General features: G+C 27.7%; 1 protein-coding gene across 1 annotated transcript in view; it reads left to right on the top strand.

The window, feature by feature from the left end:
• Positions 1–10,248: 10,248 nt before the first annotated feature.
• The window catches only part of LOC100211762 (tRNA pseudouridine(38/39) synthase), a 73,584-nt gene continuing 61,355 nt past the window's right edge, over positions 10,249–22,477 (top strand). The window contains exons 1-2 of the mRNA XM_065813346.1: positions 10,249–10,330; positions 12,925–12,989. Of these exons, the coding sequence (XP_065669418.1) occupies positions 10,306–10,330; positions 12,925–12,989 (90 nt within the window). The 5' untranslated portion in view covers positions 10,249–10,305. The remainder of the gene's footprint in view (positions 10,331–12,924; positions 12,990–22,477) is intronic.

The following is a 22,477-nucleotide window of genomic DNA, read 5'->3' as shown; positions in this document are numbered from 1 at the left end:
TATAAAAATTATTAAAAAAAAACCTATCAATGTATAAAATGTCATTATTGACTAGAGTGTATTATGTTGACTAAATTAATAACATTAAGGTTTTGTTGTTTTAACATTTATTTTTAGCAACAGATTGATAGATATTGTTTCTAATACGGTTTAAAAACCTTACCTGATAGGTGAAAAAGTCACATCTAAATTATGTTTAGGCATGTGATTGAATACATGCAGTACTAAAGTTAGGCATGTGTGAAGGTATGCACATGCAGTTGTACACCATTCCTGACCACATCTGATTCAAAGCAGAATACCATTTAAAAAAAAAAAATGTGTATGCAGTATTTATCAACTAAAGTCAAACACAGTCCCATGACAATGATCTGATTCTACTAGATCTAGTTTTATAAATTAATGGCAATTGTATAGTTTTAACCACTAGTGATTATTGAGGAGAAATCACTTTTATATAAAAATTGTTTGAGAGAAAGTAGAAAATGCTGAATAGGAAAGAATTCAAGTTAAGGAAAAATAATGATAAATATTGAAGTTAGATAAACAGATACAGAACAGAGTTAGACAACAATATATTGAAATTAGATAAACCTTGCCATGTTTCTCTATACAACACTTGATTGTGGAAATAATTAGTCTGTATGTGCTTGACAAAACTGTAAAGACTTTAAATTGCACCATTATAAAAGACAAAAATAAAAGTTTTTTTTTTTGAAAAATCTGATCTGCAGATAGCATATGCTGAGAACTGAAAATTGAGACAAATCATTTTCTCTAAAATATATTTAAAAGTTAAGCCTATAAACTTTTATCATTATAAGCGCAATATATAGTTTTCAATTCATTAGAAAAACAACAATAATTAAATATTCAGATTATGCTTCTGGCAATAGCTACCATTTCCAAGATTTATTTGAAGCAGGATTATTCAACAATTTGTCAGCAACTTTGTACAAGCTACTTATTTTTTCAAGGAAAAATTTTGTTTGATAAACAAAGAGCATCATTGAAATAGAAAAAGTTCATAAATAATCATGCACCAACAGTATTTTCATTGATGAAAATTTTGGTTTTATGCCAAGAACCAAAATAAAACATTTTTCTAATATTATTGTTTATTTTCTTATTTTAAAAGAAGACATATAGTTTAAGAATTTTAACGATGTAAGATTTCACAACTTGTTTTTTCACAATGTTTTTTTTAACTATAATTTTGTAATAAAACATTCATATAATTTTGTAATAAAACATCGATTGTGTATTATTCTTATTTTTGGGATAATAACTGAATAAAAAACAAAAAGAATTAAAAAATATACTTATATACAATCATATGTAACTAAATAAAAAGAAAAATAAATATAAAATAAAACTATACATATAAATATATTAAAAAATATATAAATATAAAATAAAAACAACAACAAAAAAAAAAAAATTACAATTTTATTCTGTAAGTAAAGCAAACTAATTTTAAACTCAAAGTTTCACTTGCTTATAATTTTCCTAAGTTTTAACTTTTTTAATCAATATCTAACAAATGATAAGAAAATCATTTTTTACAAGAGCCATGAATTGTTCATGTAATTTAGAAGAGCTTAGACAAGCACAAGCTATGGCTTGCTATTCTGCTCACAGCTTTTACAAACGATGAAAAAAACCCTTCTAAGCTCTAAGCTTCTAAGTTAAACTACTTTGTGTAAATAAACAAATTCATATGACTTAAAGGTACAAAACTCACAAATAAACACATATATTACTTTTTAGGGCTTTCTATCTGAAATTTTAATACTTTTTTATTTAGGTTTGTAAAATCATGTCTGTGTCATGACCGCATGTACTTTTAACTGTGTGTCTGCAAACATGACCATCAGGTCTTAGAGAAATTTTAATATTGGTTATTTGCAAAAAATACAATAAGATATCAGCAATATTCTTTCCTAGCATTACAGGAGTCTCAACAACAGAATCTTTGCAAAGCAATTAAGATTCTGATTGTGTTTGATGTTTTACATTTTTATTACAATTATTTATATATCTAAACATAAAACATTATTATTAGAAAAATTACCTATAAACAACATCTTTTTCTGCTCTATAAAAGTTCTTAATTTGTGTGTAGGTGAAAATAAATAATACTGTTCCAAATCCCTGACTTAATTGTGGATATGGATATGAGGAGCTTATAAACTTTGGATGGTAATCTTTGTGGTAGAATCACAACAATCACTCTATCCTTATCGGAAAAACAGGTTAATGCTAGGAATGAATCCGGTGGTAAAAAACTTGAACATAGTGTCACACATAAGTAAATGATATTATGGAAATCTGTCAAATACAAGTGTTAAATCATAGAAGCTAAACTTTAAAAATAACTATAAAAGTTCTCTACTGCCTTTTGCAAAATGCTTTCTAAAAGGTTTCTAAATAATTAAAGGAGCAGCAACTATATTTAGGTTTTATATTTATTAATTTATAGTTAAGGTCGGGGCCCAACTAAATATAAATTTTTTAAAACCCCGGTCCAATCAAATTAATTATTTTAGCAGTGGTCATTATACATATGAGTATATACATATGTATATACTCATATATACATATATATGTGTATATATACTCATATATATACATATATATATGTATATATATACATATATACATATGTGTATATATATATATGTATATATATGTGTATATATATATATATATATATATATATATATATATTATATATATATATATATATATATATATATATATATATATATATACATATATATATACACATGACTTGTGCTCTCCTACATAAAAAAATAAAATTTTGAAACACATGGTATATAGAAAAACGAAGTATTTAATCAATTATTAAAACCTATCAGAGAAAATAATAATCCAAAATCTCTATAGATTATTGTCTTTTTTAAGGCTTTTGATTGCTTCATCTACTTGATCAATTTTTAACTGCATCAAATTACAAAGGTGCTTTTTTTGTGCAACCATACTAATTCGAAAATTTAACTCACTTTCCTCTTGGTCATTATTACTATTTTCTTTATCAAGTAAAAGTGAAATGTCTTTAGTTTCAAACAATTTTGATTTCCTCAAGAAGGATGCAACTTGTAAAACTTGATTATCAATAATGCAACTCATTGTAGCCTTTAACATTTCTTTTTCTTGGTCTGAAATAGATTCTTTGAACTCATTTGCAAATGAATCAATGCTTGCATGAGTTAACTGATAAGTTGATGCAATAATTTTCTCAATAAGGTTATCTATTTTCAAGATAAACGTCTCATTCGAATTATCCATAAATTATTTTGAACAACCTTAAAATATTCTTATAATATTCTTAAAATATTAAAATAAAATATTCTTGAATAACCACTTTTCATGATAATAATAGCAAAAATATTAATGATAACAAAAACACAACAAAGTTATCATATTATTACAATAAAAAGAAACAAATAACTTATCATCAATGCTTGAAAAAAGTGCCGGACATCAAGATTTCTCGAAGAGCAGTTTAAAACAACCAAGTTAAGGGCTTTATGCTGGACGTCATGTTACTCAGTGAAGTACCAGATGTCTGGTACTTATTTCAAACCCTACTTATTCATATATATATATATATATATATATATATATATATATATATATATATATATATATATATATATATATATATATATATATATATATATATATATATACATATATATGTGTGTATATATATATATATATATATATATATATATATATATATATATATATATATATATATATATATATATATATATATATATATATATATATATATATATGTATATATATATATATATATATATATATATATATATATATATATATATATACATATATAAATTCCGTATTTTTTGCTATTTGGGTACTTGAAACAACTGTATTTACACCTAAATTGCTAAAAATATTTAAATTTTACTTAAGTTTTTATAGACCATGAAGATTTGTGTTTGTGATTTGGTATTTGACGCTGATTATTGTAACGAATAGCACTTTTGTCAAATTGTTGCGTAATTAGCCAATCAGAAACAGTTGTGTTTTAGAAATTCCGCGCGTTCTTTTTGAAACACTTAAAAAAATTAAATTAAAATTAGGGATATACCGGAATTCAGTTCCGGTTTTTTAGGTCACTCCGGTTCCGTTGGTGACTTTGACAAATAAAGTTATTTATCAAGGTCAAAAATTGTGTCCGAATAGCCACAAAGCTTATTCAATCACAAACTCAAGTGAAAAAATTGACGATATTGATGACATAGATGATATATTTTGTTTAGGTGGCACCATTTATACTAGTCTATCTGAAATTGGAATTTCACCTTTCAGAATAAAACGTGTTAGTAAGAGAGAAAAATTCGGAAAGTGCAAATAATAGTTGCTGAAAAAATAGCTGCTGTTAGTGGTTTATCACCAAATAACAATGTCCTACCACTAAGCAGTGCCAGCGTAGAGTATGAGAATTGCATTGATTGGTCAGTTTTTAAAATCAAAAAGTTTTTGGCGATACTTGACAAAGGGGAGTGGGAGGAGGTCAAGAAAAGTTGACGTCAACAACGTTACTTTTTTCATTAGTTACTTAAAAAAAAGGAAAACTAGGCAGGATTTGTAGTCTTGCGTTACACACTCACTCAACCTTCAGTATTTTAATGACACCTACTATATTTCTGCTTTTTTCAAACAGTGTTTAAAAAAGTACTTTAAAAATACCACACACATACGGAACTAAATACGCAAACACTAGATATTTACTCGTAACACTATTACTTTTTTCAAAGTTTATGTTTGTTGGTCTACTGTGAAAACAAATAAAGATTTATATAAGTAAACAGTTTTTTTTTTTAAATTTATATCGTCATTTTCATAATAAGTTATTTACAAAATATTTTGAGTTAAGATATGACCGGAGCAGGCAGAAGACAAAAGTCTTATCATCTAGCCCCGTTTTATCATAAATCTATCATAAAATTTTACAATATCAATAAAATAATATAAATACTTTTAAATAAACTCTTTACATTTTTTTTATACATAAAAAAAGAAATATTTTTACATAAATTAAAATATATATATGTTTAAAAAACAAAAGGAAATAAATACAAATTTAGATAATTAAGCGAAAAAAAATGTGTTTTGCAAACGAAAGAAAAGTTAAGAATTTAAGAAAAGTTAAGAAAAGTTAAGAATTTATTAAAAGTTAAGATATTTATTTATACATTTTAAAAATGCTTTTTAGCAAACGAAAGAAAAGTTAAGAATTAAAAAAAGAAGATATTGAAAATAAAATAGAATTTGAGATATGTCATAATCAAGTAACTGTTTTTTTAAAATAACTTTGAAAGTTAGGAGGGAAATTATAGTTTTATTTTCAATTGGAAGCAATAAGTTCCACTAATGTGGCCTTCAGTATGTTATTGAGAAATTAGACTGTTTTAATAAGGTTTTTGGTACCTGATAGTTATGCAATCAATGCTTTGTTTAATATTTATGATTTATAATAACAAAAAGGTCGTAAAAAATATTTGGCAGCATACGATATTTAAATCTAAACATGAATAAAAGAATACTGTAAATACTTAACTGATAAACATTAAGCAATCCAAGTTTTCTAAGCCGTGGATTGGCACTGGTGTATTTATTAGTATTTAGTATAAGACGGCTTGCTTGTTTTTGTTTATTTAAGATACGCTTCAATTTTGATGGATAAGTGCTGGCCCACGCAATATTACAATAACTGATATAGCTATGGATAAATGAAAAGTAGATAAGTTTTAAGCAGTTTGTATCCAACATATGTCTTGTCTTGTACATAATTCTAATACTCTTTGAAATTTTATTTTCTAATAAATTAATGTGGTCTTTCCAACTTATTTGTTCGTCAAGTAAAACGCCTTAAAATTGAATGCATATTGTCCGTTGTAAATTAGTTTTTCTATTGAAATATTATGGAGTTTTAGGGCAAAGTTTCAGATTTGAAGGATTTAGAAAAAAGAATATATTTGCTTTTAGTTTTATTTAGAGATAGTTTGTTGGCTTTTAACCATTCATTGAGGTTGTCAAGCTCACGATTCGTAGTGATAAAGATTGACTCTATGTTTGAGTGGGTATAAAAACCTGAGTGTCGTTAGCAAAAAGATTGAAATTTAATACACTAGAAGATAAGTAAATATCGTTTATATAGATAATAAATAATAAAGGCCTTAGAATATATCCCTGGGGAACTCTGCAACAAATGTTTTCTAGTTTAGTACAGGTTTTGTCATAAGATACACATTGTTTGCAATTATTAAGATAGGAAAAAAACCATTTATAATTATTATTTTTGACTCCATAATTTTTAAGTTTGTAAAGAAGAATATTATGGTCCACAGTATCGAAGGCCTTTGAGAGGTTAATAAAAACTCCAAGAGTATATTGGTTGTTTTCAAATCCGTTTAAAATTTCTTTAACTAATTTAATTATTACATGTTCTGTCGAGTGCCCTTTTCTAAATCTGTACTGATTATTATTAAGCAATTTATGTTTTATAAAATAATTGTATAGCCTATTATGCATTATTCTCTCTTGAATTTTAGAAAAACATGGAAGTATTGACATAGGTCTTTTGATGTTTTAGAAATATCACCGTCTTTAAAAATTGGAACTACTCTTGCTAGTTTTTAAAGGTCAGGAAAAATTCCATTATTAAATGAAAGATTAAAATTTAATTAGTAAGGGGTTTTCAATAATATCAAAAACTTCTTTAACAACCCTTTGGCTTATGTCATCAAGACCTGAGCTTTTGTTTGGTTTTTACATATTAAAAGCAAACCAAAGTTCATCAGGAGATACTTCAAGCTCATCCATCACACAGTCCTCTTCTTTAATATATGATTTAAAATTTTTATTTCCGAGAGATATTTTATTTGCTAGGTTTTGACCGACGTTTATAAAAAAATTGTTAAAACTCTCTGCAATAACTTTTTGCTCATTAATTACTGTTCTTTCATCTTCAGTGTATACATATTTTGGTAAAGTATTTCCATGATCTTGTTTATTTTTTCCTATCACTTCCTTTATTATATCCCAAGTCTTTTTGTTATTACCAATATTATTTTGTAGTGATTTTGAGAAAGAATTTTTTTTAGCTTTTTCTTTTTCAGGTTTTCAAACAGGTTTTTGTAAATTTCATATATTTTTTCGTTTTGATAAGTTTTATTTTTTAAGAATTTTTCATATAGTCTTTGTTTTTTCTTTGAAGATTTAATAAGCCCTTTTGTAATCCAGGGACTTTGCAGGCTTTTAAGCCTAATTTTTATTTCCTTCATCGGAAACGCTTTATTGTAAGCCTTAATAAACTCATTGTAAAAAACAATTATAAGCTATATTAGCATCCTTGCAATTATTGAGTTGTTTCCAGTTTACTTTGAGTAAATAATTTCTAAACGCCTCAATATTAATTTCATTAATCTGCCTTTTTACTTCCCTTTGTACATTGCTTTTTTTTCCTTTTTTAAAAAAATTCGAAATGAAAAAGCTTGGAAAGTGGTTGCTTATATCGCTTTTTATGATTCCGCTTTGAATGTTGCATGTTGTAAAGTTGTTAGTGAAAATAATATCAATGAGAGATTCGGTTTGAAGAGTTACGCGAGTAGGTTTGTTAATTAAAGGAATAATGTTGTACTGAAATAGAGTGTTTGAGAAACGTTTTACATCGCTATCAGTTTTAACATTAAGAAGATTTAGGTTATAATCTCCCGTGATGTAAATTTGTTTGTGTTTTACTTTTTTAAGTAGCATTTTAAGTGTTTTAAAAAAGATTTCTTATTTCCACATGGCGGTCTATACAAAGCAGTTATTAAAATGTTTTTTTTTTATTATTGTGGTTTAATAATTCGATAGTTAGAAATTCAAAGTCCGCGTTTTGAATATTTAAAATTTCTATTTTCTGAAAATGGATTGAATCATGAACAAAAATGCATACACCACCACCAATGCCACCACCTCGAGTTTTGTGGATTGCCTTATAACCTGGGTTTGAAAATTTATTTTTTCATTTCTGCACCATGTTTCTATTAAGCATATTACCGTAAACTCAGAGTTTATATTTTTGAGCATTGATTTAAAGCTTTCAAAGTTTTTATTCATACTACGAATGTTTAAAGTTAGAGTTGAAAATAATATTTGTGACGCATTCATGAGGTTAGATACTTCTTCAATATCAAAATAGTTAGAGTTGATTATAATGTCCTCAAAAAAGTTTACATCTGGATTATTATCATTATTCAAAAGAAGTGTGTTTTGTTTATTAAAAATTTCTAAAAGATTTGTTATGTTTGATTTGTTAGCCATTTTCATTAATTTAATATTTAAAATTAAGATTAAAAATGATTAGATTTCTAGCTATATCATTTTGAATTATTATAAACATTTTTTAAAATAATAAGTTTGTCATACATGACGATTACATTTTCTCCATTTAATTTTCTTACTTTCGCTTCAGAAAATAACTTCCTTCGTATTCTTGCCGTCTCTTGAGAGAAATCTTCATTCACGTAAGTATTCAGACCTTTGAGCTTTCTTGTTTCTTTTAGAATGTTTGATTTATCTTTAAACCTTAACAACTTCAATATAATGGTTTCGGATTGGGCTTCTTTTTTAAATCCAACTCGATGCGCTCTTTCAATTTTGTCTCCTTTTACTCCTAAATTTACACATAATATATTCTGAACCTTTTGTTCAGTTTCATCCCAAGTTTCATTGATATTTTCAGGAATTCCGTCTATCCTTAAGTTATTACGCCTCGACCTATCTTAGGATATTCTACAATTTTCGTTTAAAATTGTGATATTATATGGGCTTTCAAATTCTTTAGAAACATTAGCAGCTTTCACCTTTTGGTCGATTAAATGTTCATGAAAATTTAAGCTTTCTTTTAAGTCTTTTATATAATTTTTTAGCAAGTGTATTCTTTTAGTGCAATCCAATGTTTTTGTTTCAATATCATCAAGGCGTGTATTGATTATTTTTAAGTTATCGCTAATTAAGTCCACGAATACTTTTTCTTGTTCTTTAAATAATGTCCGTATTTCTTTTTTGTGCTGAATGAACATATCTTTTATTTCGGATAAAGTAATAGCAATTTTTAACAAATTTTTTTTACATTTTTTTCTTTCTTTTTTGAGCTGCAGCCGTATTCACGTCTCTCCGTTAAGCTTAACGGAGCTTTTGTCTAAAATTTCATTACAGCATTTCTAAGTAAAGAAACGACAAAAATTTCTATAAATTTGTTTAAATAAAACTAATACCAAAATTAAACATTCATCTATCAAATTAGAAACAAAAAAATAACTATTGTATACCTTAATAATATACAAAACATAAAATGTCTTTTTATTGGAATTAAATAAATTAATATTATAGGTTTGTGTATTATATTAAATGTATTAATATTTGTATAAAAAAAGTTATTCATTTTTAATTAGTAATACCACTCGATCGTACCTCATTTACAAATACTAGTTTTAAAACCTGTGAATTAAAGTTTTAAACGAATTTTTTTCAATAAATATTGTGAATAAAAATCTTTAATCAATAAAAAATTATTAGTTTACATATAAATTAGGTATTTTAATATGATGATACATCGCTCTTCTGGAGGTATTAAACTATATCTTGCACTCCCAGTCAATTGCTTTGGCATATTATGATTTCAAATATTTTATATTTGAAATCATATTTTCACTAAAATAATGTTATTATAGTATTAAAAGTCACATAGCTTCTTTAGTATAAGCTGTGCATCAAGTGTCCGGGGCTACCCGACTATCTTCTTATTAATGGCATTTATTAGTTCAAAGACTTTCAATTTCAATATATAAATATTGAAATTGAAAGTCTTTGGACTAATAAATACCTTTACAAAATTAAAATATTGTAAAATTGTCTTACTGACCTCATATTTCTTTTTTTATATGATTTTTTCATTTTTACCAGTATTTGAAAGGTAAAATATTGCCATTTTCGCGGTAAAACTGATATACTGAGCTCAATAGTCATATTAGGGAAAAAATTATATTAGTTTAAGAGTACTGGAGATCTCTAGATTACATTTTCAAAAAGAAATCACTCCAATAAAGAAATTCGTTGCTCACCTCTGGCCCCATTGTGCATCTTAATGAATTGCTCTTTTAAAATGAAATTTAAAGAACCGTAAAAAAAAAAAAGTTCAATCCTTCGTGTCTGTTGACAATTTGCGGACTTTGAGTCGCCACCTAACTTTGTGATATGGAAACTTGCACCTTCCACTTAGGTAAGGAGACAAAATCATGAGCATGAAGTATCAAATATCATTCTCTTTTGTTTTCACCTAAAACTAATTCGTAGAGAGCAGAGGCACACTTTGCAATATTATTTTTTTCGATTTTATAGTAAATTTATAATCTTTTATAATAAAATTTTTGGGTCAAGGTTACAACATTAGTTTTTGCCATGTCTAATCAATCAATCAATCAATCAATCAATCAAAATTTATTGACAGGCTCAAGGCCCAATATAATAAATATACAATGGGAAAAATAAAGTGGAGTATAATAAAACAAAGACTATCGCACTAATAACATCTGTCCAACAAAATCTGTAAATGCAATAAGGTATAATAACATTTGTCAAACAACATCTGAAATTTCATTGGTGTCTAATAACATCTATCCAACAACATCTGAAATTTCATTGGTGTCTAATAACATCTATGCAAAAATTAAATGAATACTACAGATGTAGTTACATCTTTTAAATTATCAAAGTGTAATAGCATAGTTGCGCAGAACTATATCATTGGATTTTAAGAATAAGTTATTTTTAAGTTGCATTAATTTAACCAGATGTAGTTACATATATGACTTTTTCCAGATGTAATTACATCTGGATTAAAATTTTAACTAATAATGCATTATTTTAACCAGGTGTAGTTACATATAGGATTTTTTTCAGTTGTTATTACATCTGGAAAAAAATATTAATTAATAATGCATTATTTTAACCAGCTATTATTACATATAGAAATTTTTTCAGATGTAACAACATCTGGAGAAAATTCTTCCTGATGTTATTGAACTTGGAGAAAAATTACCAGATGTAGTTACATCTTTCTAAAGATGTTGATAGGGGTCATTGAGTTTTCAGATGATATTGAACAGATGTTATTAGAGTAAAAGAAAAATACAGATGATCTTGGACAAAAGTGTACAGATGGTCTTGGACTATACCACAGTTTTTGTTGGACAGATGTGGGGCTGTCCATTAATTACGTCAACAATTTTCTGGCAGTTTTTACCTCTCCTCCTCCCTTGTTAACAAGTTGTCAAACTTCCAGAGACCCCCCTTAAAATTTACTTCAACATTCAATTACCCTCCCCCATTTCTTCCCTCCTCTCATTAAAAAAAAAGTGTAAATGAAAGAAAAAACAAAACAATATTTTGAATAGACTAATTTACGTCTAAAACAAAAAAGAGATTAAAAGTAAACTATTTAGAGAACCATTTAAAATTATAAATGTTTGCCTTGAACAAAAAGTGAATAAAAGTAAAAGGTATAGAAAATAAGTTATTTAACTTTTAATTTAAAAACATATTTCCAGTTTATAACTACAAAAACTTATTCCGAACAAAAAAATAAAAATCAAAGGGTTCACAAAAATGTATACACCTTACACGTTTAAATTATGACCTCTTCACTTTAACTTTAGACCTAATTCAATTTCACAGTAAAAGACAATTATTTCTAATAGAGTTTAGTATAACAAAAAATGCATTTAACAAATTGTATAAACCAGAGGTTGGCAACCTATTGTGGCAGAAGAGCCAAAAGTTGCAATTTACAAAGTTTTAGTCTGCTGTGCAAACAAAAAAGGTTTATGCGAGTACATGGTCTACATTATATTATTTAAATGTTTATACCAGGGGTTGGCAACCTGCGGCTTGCAAGCTTCGTGTGGTTCTTTCGATATATTAATATAATATTGTAATAAAGATGTTGGTAGCACTATAAAAACAGAATTTTTAAATAGCTACCAACATCTTCATTTTAATTTCTTTTCAAATCATCTATCAAATTTTTATTTCAATATTATATTAATATTTGTGCATGGAGCTAAAGAGCTGCATTAATGGCAAGGTTGCCGACCCCTGATATAAATGTTTAAATATTGTAATAGTGTAGACGAAGTATATACATAAATCTTTTTTGTTTGCATAGCAGACTAACCAACAACAACTTTAAAAATAATAGTGTTATGAATAAACATATTGTGTTTGCTTAGGTTCTGTACATTTCGGGTCTATTTAAAGCACAACACTATTTTTAAAAAGTAGGAATATAAATAGCTTTATTAAAATACTGAAGGTTTAGTGAGTATGTAACAGGACTGCAAACCATGCCTAATTTTCCTTTTTTTAAGTAACTAAATTTATTAAAAAAAGTTACATTTTTGACGTAAACTTGTCTTGACCCCCTCCCCCTGTCAACATATGTTCAAAAAGTTCAGACCCCCTCTTCCCTCTATTTTATTGACATAATTTATGGACAGCCCCTGTAGTAATCTTTTACCAAATTTTTGTCTTAAAAAAAATGATTTTTGACAATAATTATAAACAGTTCAGTTTCTAAAACCTATATTTGCCTAAGTTAGATTGATAAAAAGAGTTGATAAATGAACTAATTATTGTTGCTAATGTTAAAATTCATAGAATTATTTTTGAATTGATAATTTAAAAGGAAATTAAAAAAAAAACATGGTAATAGTTATTCTCAATAATATTGTAACAACAATAATACAGAGATGTATAAGGTAATTAGTTTATTTGTATAGAATTGTAATTTTTTTATAATTATATTTATTCTTTAAGATAAAATGAAAGATGGTAATTGTACTAGTGACGAAGAAGATGATTTTGTTTTTTTGTCAAAAGAGGTACGTTACCAGTTACACAGGAATTTTTTTCTTCACATATTTACATACTGTTAACATTTTGTATAGAACTTAAAAAAATTTAAAAAATGAGGAATAATTTAGATTTTAGAAAAGTTAAGTGGATCCAAAAGTTATTAAATTTTTTGTACTGGAAAAATTATAATATTTTGACAAAATTCATAGTACTTTTGCAGTAAAAGTTGGATATGTTATGGTAGCGAATAAGAAAGTATTTTTGGGTCATATTGACTTTTGAATATCTTTTGAACCACTATTATATTTGGCTTGAAATTTTCATTAGTAATCAAAAAATTATAAAAAAATTAAATGCTATAATTTGCATATAAATGCTTATTTGCATAGAGTAATCATGGATTCCAATTTATACCATACCATATGCATAAAGTATACCGTAGATTCCATTATATTTTGAGATAACTGCATAATTTATAGACCAGTCAGTAAAATGCTACAATAGCTTTTTAACCGTTTTACAAATTTGAATTTTTGATAAATTTCAAAAGTGATCCAAAAAATATAAACAATTAAATCCCATAATTATTATTTTTTTAATCTTTCATGTTTGACCAAAATAATCAGTTTTACAGACTAAGAAGTTTTTACTTGTTTAATTGGTTTTAGAAAATAAAGTTTAGGGTTATATTACAAAAAAGTTTTGTTTCTTTAATAAAATACCCTCAAAGTTTATAAATGCTTAAAACAAAACAAATATGTATAAATATTAATGAAGCCAACATTCCATTAAATTCCTCATTCTTATAATCCGTATGGAAAGTTTCTTACAAATTAGATGTTTGTTTCCAGTAAAGAATCCTAATCCTCAATCAGTCAATTAATATATTTATGAACTAGTTATTACACATCATGGATATTTTACAAATAGTACATGCACCAATATTAAGTAAAAATCTTGCTGGAGTTAATAACAATAACATAAATAACATAATAGTAATCAATAACAGTCGAAACGAAATTAATGATAAGAGAGGAAGTAGCAATAGTAACAATAATAATAAAAATAACAATAATAATATAATAAAAAAAGTAGAATAAGTTGCTTTTAAAAACAAAATGATTGGAGAGCTTTTAAGTCATAGGACAGTTTATTCTAAGATTTTACACTTTGATATTTTATGGACTTAAAATCTTGGAATAGTAGAATAATCTTGAAATGCCTCAAATACTTTGTTTGAAAAATAAAATTTCCTACAGAAAGTTCTTTTATCAATAGTGATCTCAAGACATGAATAATATTCAAATAAAGCCACAAAAAGATTACTTTTTATAAATGGTTACAAAGATGTTGAGTCAGATTAATTTGTGGAAAAACCTCAGGGTGCTTGCTTACAAACCTCAGGGTGATTGCTTACAAAATTCAGGGTGCTTGCTTACAAGATACAAGAGAGTAAAGTTAATGAAAATTTTGTATTTTTATATTTTATATATACATATTTTATATAGTGTCAAATTTTTTTTGTTGCATCGTTGCAATACTAGGTATGTTATCTAGTTGTATTATTCTGTCTGTTTAAAGAAACCTTTGTTTGTTTCTTACAACTTTGGTTAAGCTTGTTAAACTTGAGTTTAGATTATTTATAATAAAAGTAATTACTAAAGACGTAATAAATAGAAATGTTATTGTTCAAAATTCAGTTAACCCCTTTCCTGCGGATTTTTTTTTCTTAACTTTCGCTCATTGTAAAGATTTTTTTAATACATTTTTTATAACTTTTTTATTTAAGTAACATATTATGATTTAAAAATAAGTTTACAGACAAAAATAGAATTAAATTTTTTTTTTTTCTATTACATTTTTTAAAATTATTTTTATCATAATATGAACAAAAAATAAGTTTTTTAGGCAAAGAAAGAGTCATAGTTCAGTTTTATATTTTTACATCAGAACTGTTATGTAGTGTGGTATATTTGGAAGCAAGGTGCTGCACACAAACCAACTTTACAGTTAGCACCCCAAATTCATACAATTTTGCAAATTTTATGTGCAGAACAAACAGCACAAACTTGTTAAGCATTTACTTTCTTCTCTGTGGCTGGTACATAACTTGGAAAGTGTCTGGCAGTAATTCACAAAGGATCACATTTAAAAAATGTTGGGCAGCCATTATGAACATGTTGCTCTGGCACATTACTAAATCAGGTGCTCAATGACCACCCATTTTTTAGTGCTGGGATGACTAACAACATCTTGAACTGCAGCAGTGTGATAAGCTGACATCATTGTAACATCTTTTTTGTAGTGTCATTTCAAAGACATTGATTTTCTACAGAACCATAAAATCGTTTTACCACAAAGGTGTTTTGTTTTTCAAATCCATAGGTAGATGTTTTTGGTTCAAACAAATAGTCACAACTGCATCAGCTTGGTTTTTTATAAGTTCTCTGAACAGTGGCAAAGATGTGTAAAAGTTATCCATGAACAATGTATAATCCTTCCCAAGAAGATCGTGCAGTAATGTCAAGATGGTTCTTGAAGTCTTCAGATTATCTTGGATAGTTGCAATTGTAATGCAGGTCCAATATGAGTGAATTTTTTTCAGATATAGGCTCTACCTAATTCACAGAGCAGGTATGATTTCAGACATAATTGAGCTCGATTCAGTGGTATATATTTTTTCATTGCTAATCTTCCCTTTCAGAACATCAGGAACTCATTGATCACTATATTCTGTTCAAGTGCATACACTATTAATCTGGAAACTAATGCTTCAAAAACAGTTTTGATCTTATTGAAAGACTTCTCTGCTTTAGACTCAGCTACTGGGAAAGTCGTGTTGAAAAACAAAATGCAAACATCTCATAAGAAGGAAGAATCAATCTATGGACATTATACATCGCATATAAGGTGTGGCCAACATAGAATTAGTAGTCCAATGCATTGCCAATTCCTACTTTTGTACTAGCCTCTGGTACAAAAGCAGGAATTGTCATTAGAACTATCAAAATCTAAAATATTAAGTAAAATGTCACTTCCATCTTCTGAACCGCTAAATTTTTTTAAAGTTTTCTTTATATATATATATATATCTTCTATTCAAACTATTCAAGCCAAAATTAAAAAGAAAAACACTTTAAAAAAAAACATTAATAAATTTTCAATGCAATGTGCTCTTTTCATTCAAATAAAAAAAGTAAAACAACATTAATATGTGCACAACAGTGACTGGATGTTGATGACAGTTGGAAATGTAATATTACAGTTGCCACATTGTGGTAAAATTTGGTTAATGGGTAATATTATGGTCACCTTGGTAAAGGGGTTAATTAAACATAGAAAAATGCAAACATTAACTTTTAAAAAGATAATTAAATGGTAAACCAATCAATCAATATATTCTGAAATAGTTACTACATTTCATTGTTGTATACAAATAGTACAACTATTGTGAGCCCTTTATATTTTCATATAATTTTTTGCCTTATAATGGAAAATTATTTATTTGCATTGTTTTACAATGTGATCATCATCAAAAACCTTTTCATAAAAATAGGTAGTTTATGTTATGTTACAAGTTATATTTCTTCAATTAAAATTGGCTCTCAAGACACTTTTATAATAAAAATTTTACACAAGAATTATTATTCTAAGTTTTATTGCATAAAAATTATTATTTTTTAACAAAAAATTATAAAAAACCCATTTTTTCATGGTTTTTGTGGAAATTTTTTTCAAAATATTTTTAACAAAAAATGATAATTATTTTTGAAATTTTCATAAAGTTTCGCTTCAATTCTCATTCAATTTTGAAAAAATTTAACAGAGTGTCTTGTGAGAACCTATTGAAAGTTTTAAGAATAGGGACAGATCAATTTTTAAAAGTATGCGGCGTTGGATGCACCCTAATATATATATATATATATATATATATATATATATATATATATATATATATATATATATATATATATATATTAGGATGCATCATTTTGACCCTTTTTTTCAGAATGTTTGTCCCTAGGCTTAAAATGTTTCTTTCATCATCAATATAACTGGGAAGGAATGTATAATAGTTTTCTATATTGTGTAACATTGCATGCTTATTGTAGATGCTCAGTAATAACTGTATTACTATTTTCAGATTAATGTAATGAAAATTAATGTAATGAAAATGGATAATTTGGATGTCAATCATTCAGTTAGAATTATTGAAGATGACCAACAAGCGGCTACTACGGCTGCGCATGTTTCTGATTCTGTTACTGATAATATACAATCGGAACTACATTCTCCAAAAAACTTCTGCTAAGAAAAGTACAAGGAAGTCATCTGTGATATTTGGTCTCGGCAACAAGATCACAGCAGAAGACGCGGAGATAACTGGAACGCGTCTTCCAACATGTCAGCAAGTGTTGTGATGTATCAGGTATCATCTTAATGATGGTGGTACCTGTGAAAACCATGTTTGGTGGAATTCGGCCAAGCTGGTGCTGGCAAAAATCACAGTTTTCTGTAAGAAAGCAAACATTCTCATGATCAGTGATTGTAAAGCATGCGAGAAGATGTCAAAGCTGCCTGATGACAATGACAAAATCAGAGCGATATCGTCCGCATGCAGGTCAACACCAGCTTCGATGAAAAAGGTCCTGCAGTTGGAGGATATCTTAGCGAAGACATTTCAACTGTTGCCGCAGAATGCTGAACAACTGATAAAAAATCCGGAAGAATCATTTTTACAGTCAATGAAAACTCATCGAACGGCAAGTTTTGGTTCTCATGACAAAGTGTTAACTTCAAAACTTCAGCGACATCAGAAGCGCTTAGAGTTAGAGGTGTTTGTGGTATCAGAAACTAAAGCAACAGAGAAGTATTATTAGGGTTGCAGATAATGCAGAGGTTAAAGAGCTAATTAACAATGACTACCCTGACCAAGCTGAGAATGACGATGATTCTGAATACAAACTTCCTTCGAATGATGTTTTACCAGTTAAGACTGCTAGGAGATGTCATCGTATCAATAGTCAACCCAGAACTCCTGCTTTCATCTTTCGTGATATAATAAAAAAAACCAAACTTGTCACCTTAGCAACTCGTCTAAAGATGACACCAACACAGCAATCAGTCTATACTGAAACCCTTATATCCGAGGCTTGATAGAAGATAGCTTAAACTTTCAGGGAGCAATGGGTTGCTCCGAAGCTGTAAACTCTGCATTGGGATTCGAAAGAAATGCCATCACTGACAAAGAAGAATATTACTCAGGGGCGCCTTATAGTTCTTGTTGGGAATGCAAATGATGAAGTTTCTTGGCCTACCATTGTATGCACCGGGAACCAATAGAAAATCTTGGAACATAATTGCTGAGCTCTAAGAATTTTGAGTACCTCGAGACACATCAGTTGGCATCAGAGAGACAGTCACACTTTGATGATAGCGCGTTTGCTCATACTGCAAAACCCTTCATTGACAAATGCAGAGAAAATGTTCTACGGATTTCCAGTTTGCAGTTGTTATTTCATAGAGATGATTATAAGGAATTTGCAGAGCTTTGTGTTGTGTTCCTACATGGGGAAGCAGAAGGACACAAAGCCAAATTCAAGCGGCCAGGAACAGTCCACAAAGCAAGGTGGATGTCAAAATTGCTCTATTGTATAAAGATCTGTCTTCTCAAGCAGCAGATTGCAGACCTTCCACACAGCACGATTACAACACAGCAACAAGTGAGCAAAGTGAGAGGCTTTGTGAACTTTGTGACCCCTGTTTATAGTGCATAGTGGATGAATTGTAGTTTGGTTACAGATGTTCTGTAAATGACTTGAAGCTCTCCCATTCATTCCTGCAGTATGACTCAGTGAATGCCACTATCTCGATGTGTGCAGTTTGTGCGTTCAAGCGGCATTTGTGCTATTTAACAGAAGAAATGGTACCGCTTGCCCTCTTGAGCAAGAAGGTTCCAGATGTTGAATACCATAAAATTGCTGATCGTCTGCTTGCAGTTAAGCTGGCATCAAACTTAAGATCACCACAGAATTGATTTCGTTCCAGCTTTGAAAAGCCTGTCTTTCTAGAATTAATCACAAGTACAACAACTCTTGCTGATCTTGTGAGGACTGACTCATGGTATGCATTTGAACTACTACAAATCGAGACTCAATTCCTCAATGAACATGTGTCTGATTAGTCAAGCCATAACAACTATCAAGCCTCAATTACAAACATTGAATCACTCAGCGTCATCAATGGCAGCGCGGATAGGGGTGTGAAGTGGAGCTCGGATTTTCTGTCAGCATCAAAAACTAAAGAATACTATCAAGATGTGCTTCAAGTTGTATAGCACGAACGTCACATGCAGTCTAATCTGCGCAAACATAAGTCTACTTATGAGTGACAATATCGTGACAATGGTGATCATTGGTGACATCGTGTACAGCGTAAATGTAAATTAGTCTCAGCAATATAATGAATATTGTAAATAATTTTGTAATGTACGTCCTGATAATAGTTCGATTGCTACCGTACTAGTGTTTCGCTACTGTTTACTATTTAATAACAAATAGAATATTTTTAATCTGTTAAGTGCTTCTGGAGATGATGGACATTGACTAATGTAGCATTATAAATGATAAGATAATGACTAAATATAATGATAAAATGGTTCTTATTTATTATGTGTTCAATATTGTACAATATGTACATCCTAGTAATAGTTTGCTATGGTAAAACTGCAAGTGTTGCGTGGGATATCTAGATTATGTCAGAATATTATAAAAATTCGGAAAACATCTATATACATCAATAGGAAAAGAAATAAAATAGGGACAGACACCTTAGATAAAAATTTTAAAAAAATGGGTCGAAATGATGTACCCTAATATTTATATATATATATATATATATATATATATATATATATATATATATATATGTATATATATATATATATATATATATATATGTACTTGTAACTTTAGTACTGTAAAAAGTATTTTTTCAAATTGTTTTAAAAAACTCACCTATCAAAATCATCAGAAAGAAGCAAATTCTTCTGAATATGTAGACCTTTCCTTAGCACATCTCTCAGTGTAGGAACTTCAGTTTCCAACCAATCTTTTGCTACTCCAAGATATTTAGTTAAATTAGTTGTAGAAGAATGTCTAGTTTGTCAAAATTTTCACTGAGAATGTTCATGGGTTCATCAAAAAGCCTAACAATAGTTCTTCCTTAAGCAGAAAAAAAAAACATTAGTTGTTTTATCAATTGATATCCAGAAATAATAATTTGTAATTTTTTAAAATTAGTTTCAATACATGATTTATATAGTTCTTTAACAAGATTTATTCGAAGAGTGGTTTCTGATGGAATCTTTTGCTTTGTACTTTTGTAAGAAATCTCAAAATTTTATGTAGTGGTATATCAGCAGCTATAAGTGTCACACAAGTCATGAGTGAATTGTGAATCTTATAGAATTCCACGTCAAATGACCCAGGTCATGTCACCATACATCTCAGATTTTGCTGGTTTTTATAAAGTTGAATGTGCTTAGTAAAATAAGAATTCATTGAAAATTTTAGCCTCTGGCTCCAACAAGATCCTGAAATATGATAGTTTTACTTTTAGCAGATATTTGCCAGGTCTCTCTTGTCCCCTCAGAATTGCAACATTTATTTGGAGGTTTCAAGTCACATAACTTTAAAAATATTTGATTTTTTCACCTAAAAATTTGTAACTGGCTATCTTTAGGGGTGACATTCAATAAAATGATCAGAAGTGTAAAAAATTACTATTAACTACCTGTAATTATCAATTTAAGTAAATTTAGATTTTTTATATACCTGTTTTTAATGTTTAAAAAACCCATCTGGCCTTGATGATATCAAAAAAAAAAAAAAAAAAAAAAATTACACATTTTATAATCATCTTTCAAATAATATAAAGATTTGATCTGCAAGTATATGGATTTCCATATATGAATAATGGGACACAGTCCCCACTTTTTTGTAGCAGAATATTGCAATTGATTTTTTGCTACCTTCCAGACTTTTTGGCATTTATGTAGTGCCAATTAATGTGCATGTTAAAGTTTTTTTCAGGGCCCCAAGATATTAGAGGGGATTGAGGCAAATGCCTCATTTTTTTCTAATAGAATCTTGTGATAGATTTTTCACTACTTTTCAGACAAACTGGAGCTCTGAAACTTTCAGCATTTGTGTAGTCTTGATGAATGGATTTCCAGGACAGATGACCAGAGGCTCCATGGCCTGGGGCACTGAGGCCATGCCCCATTTTCTCAAAAAAATTTTTTTTTTGCGTTTGCAGTAATGTAAAGAAAACTTTAAAAATATTGTCATGGAAAAATTTTTTGGTTTTGTTCCGTTGTATTTAATTATTTACAAATTAAAATACAAAAGTATAAAGGTCAAGATTGTGTGAAAATTTGCTCAGATGCGTCAACGGTAAAAGTATACATATCCAGTTATTATAGGTTTATCAATGATACAAATTATGTTGGTAATTGGAACCCAACACACAAAAAATTATACAAAATTGCTATATATTGCTAATCAAATCAAGTGAATCAAATTTATATCTTCTAAATCAAATGCTTAGATTTTATCAAATAGGTGGTGTTTTATACTGCATTAATAAATTTATTGAATATGCACAAAAAATCGCTAAAATATGCTTTAATAAGTATAAATATGCAAATATACTAATTAACAGTGAAATATCAATAATTATGTCATAATAAGTAGATCTCAAAATGCACATATTTTAATGTAATAGGCAAATATCTTACACAAATTTAGTAAATCTTACTAAAAAAAAAAAAATAGAAAGAAAAAAAACAAGAAAACTAATGAGAGAGTTATAAATACACATGCATATAATATGCACACATAAATACACATAAATAGATTGTCACTCAAGCAGAAGTTTTTTCAATGGACAAAAAAAATTAATAATTTTAGTAATATGAAAAATTTTAAATTAATGATAATAACAAAAATTTAAATTTAAAAAAAAAAGTAAAATTTATGGTTAAAGAAAACAAAGTTAATGATTGCAAATAAAAGACCCTTAAAAAATAAGGAAAAAAATTGCAGACAAACATGCAATCAAAAGGACATAAACAAATTTAAAAAATATAAATAAAAAGAAAAAAATTTTATTTTATAAAAAAAATGTTTTTGTTTTTAAAATAAGTTCTTTATTCTGAATTCTTTATCTTATGTTAGTAATGTTTTATTAAATTTTATGTTAGTAATGTTTTAAATGTTAATATAGTTTTATTAATAGAAAATCAAGAATTCAGGAAAAAAGTAACAAACTATGGTTTGAAGATGAATCAGAAAGATATGATGCATCTTCAAACCAGAAAAAATGTCTTTAAAAAAAAAAAAAAAAACAATGAGAAGGATTTTCAAAACCATTTTAAAAAATTGACACAATGAAATTTTTTTTTTTCTGCAATACAAAATTAACAAACTTTAAATATATATTTTAATATCAA

The sequence above is a fragment of the Hydra vulgaris genome, chromosome 12 (assembly GCF_038396675.1).
Source record: "Hydra vulgaris chromosome 12, alternate assembly HydraT2T_AEP".
Taxonomy (NCBI): domain Eukaryota; kingdom Metazoa; phylum Cnidaria; class Hydrozoa; order Anthoathecata; family Hydridae; genus Hydra; species Hydra vulgaris.
Note: the sequence above shows the minus strand (reverse complement) of the source record. Positions and strands in the feature narration are given on the sequence as shown.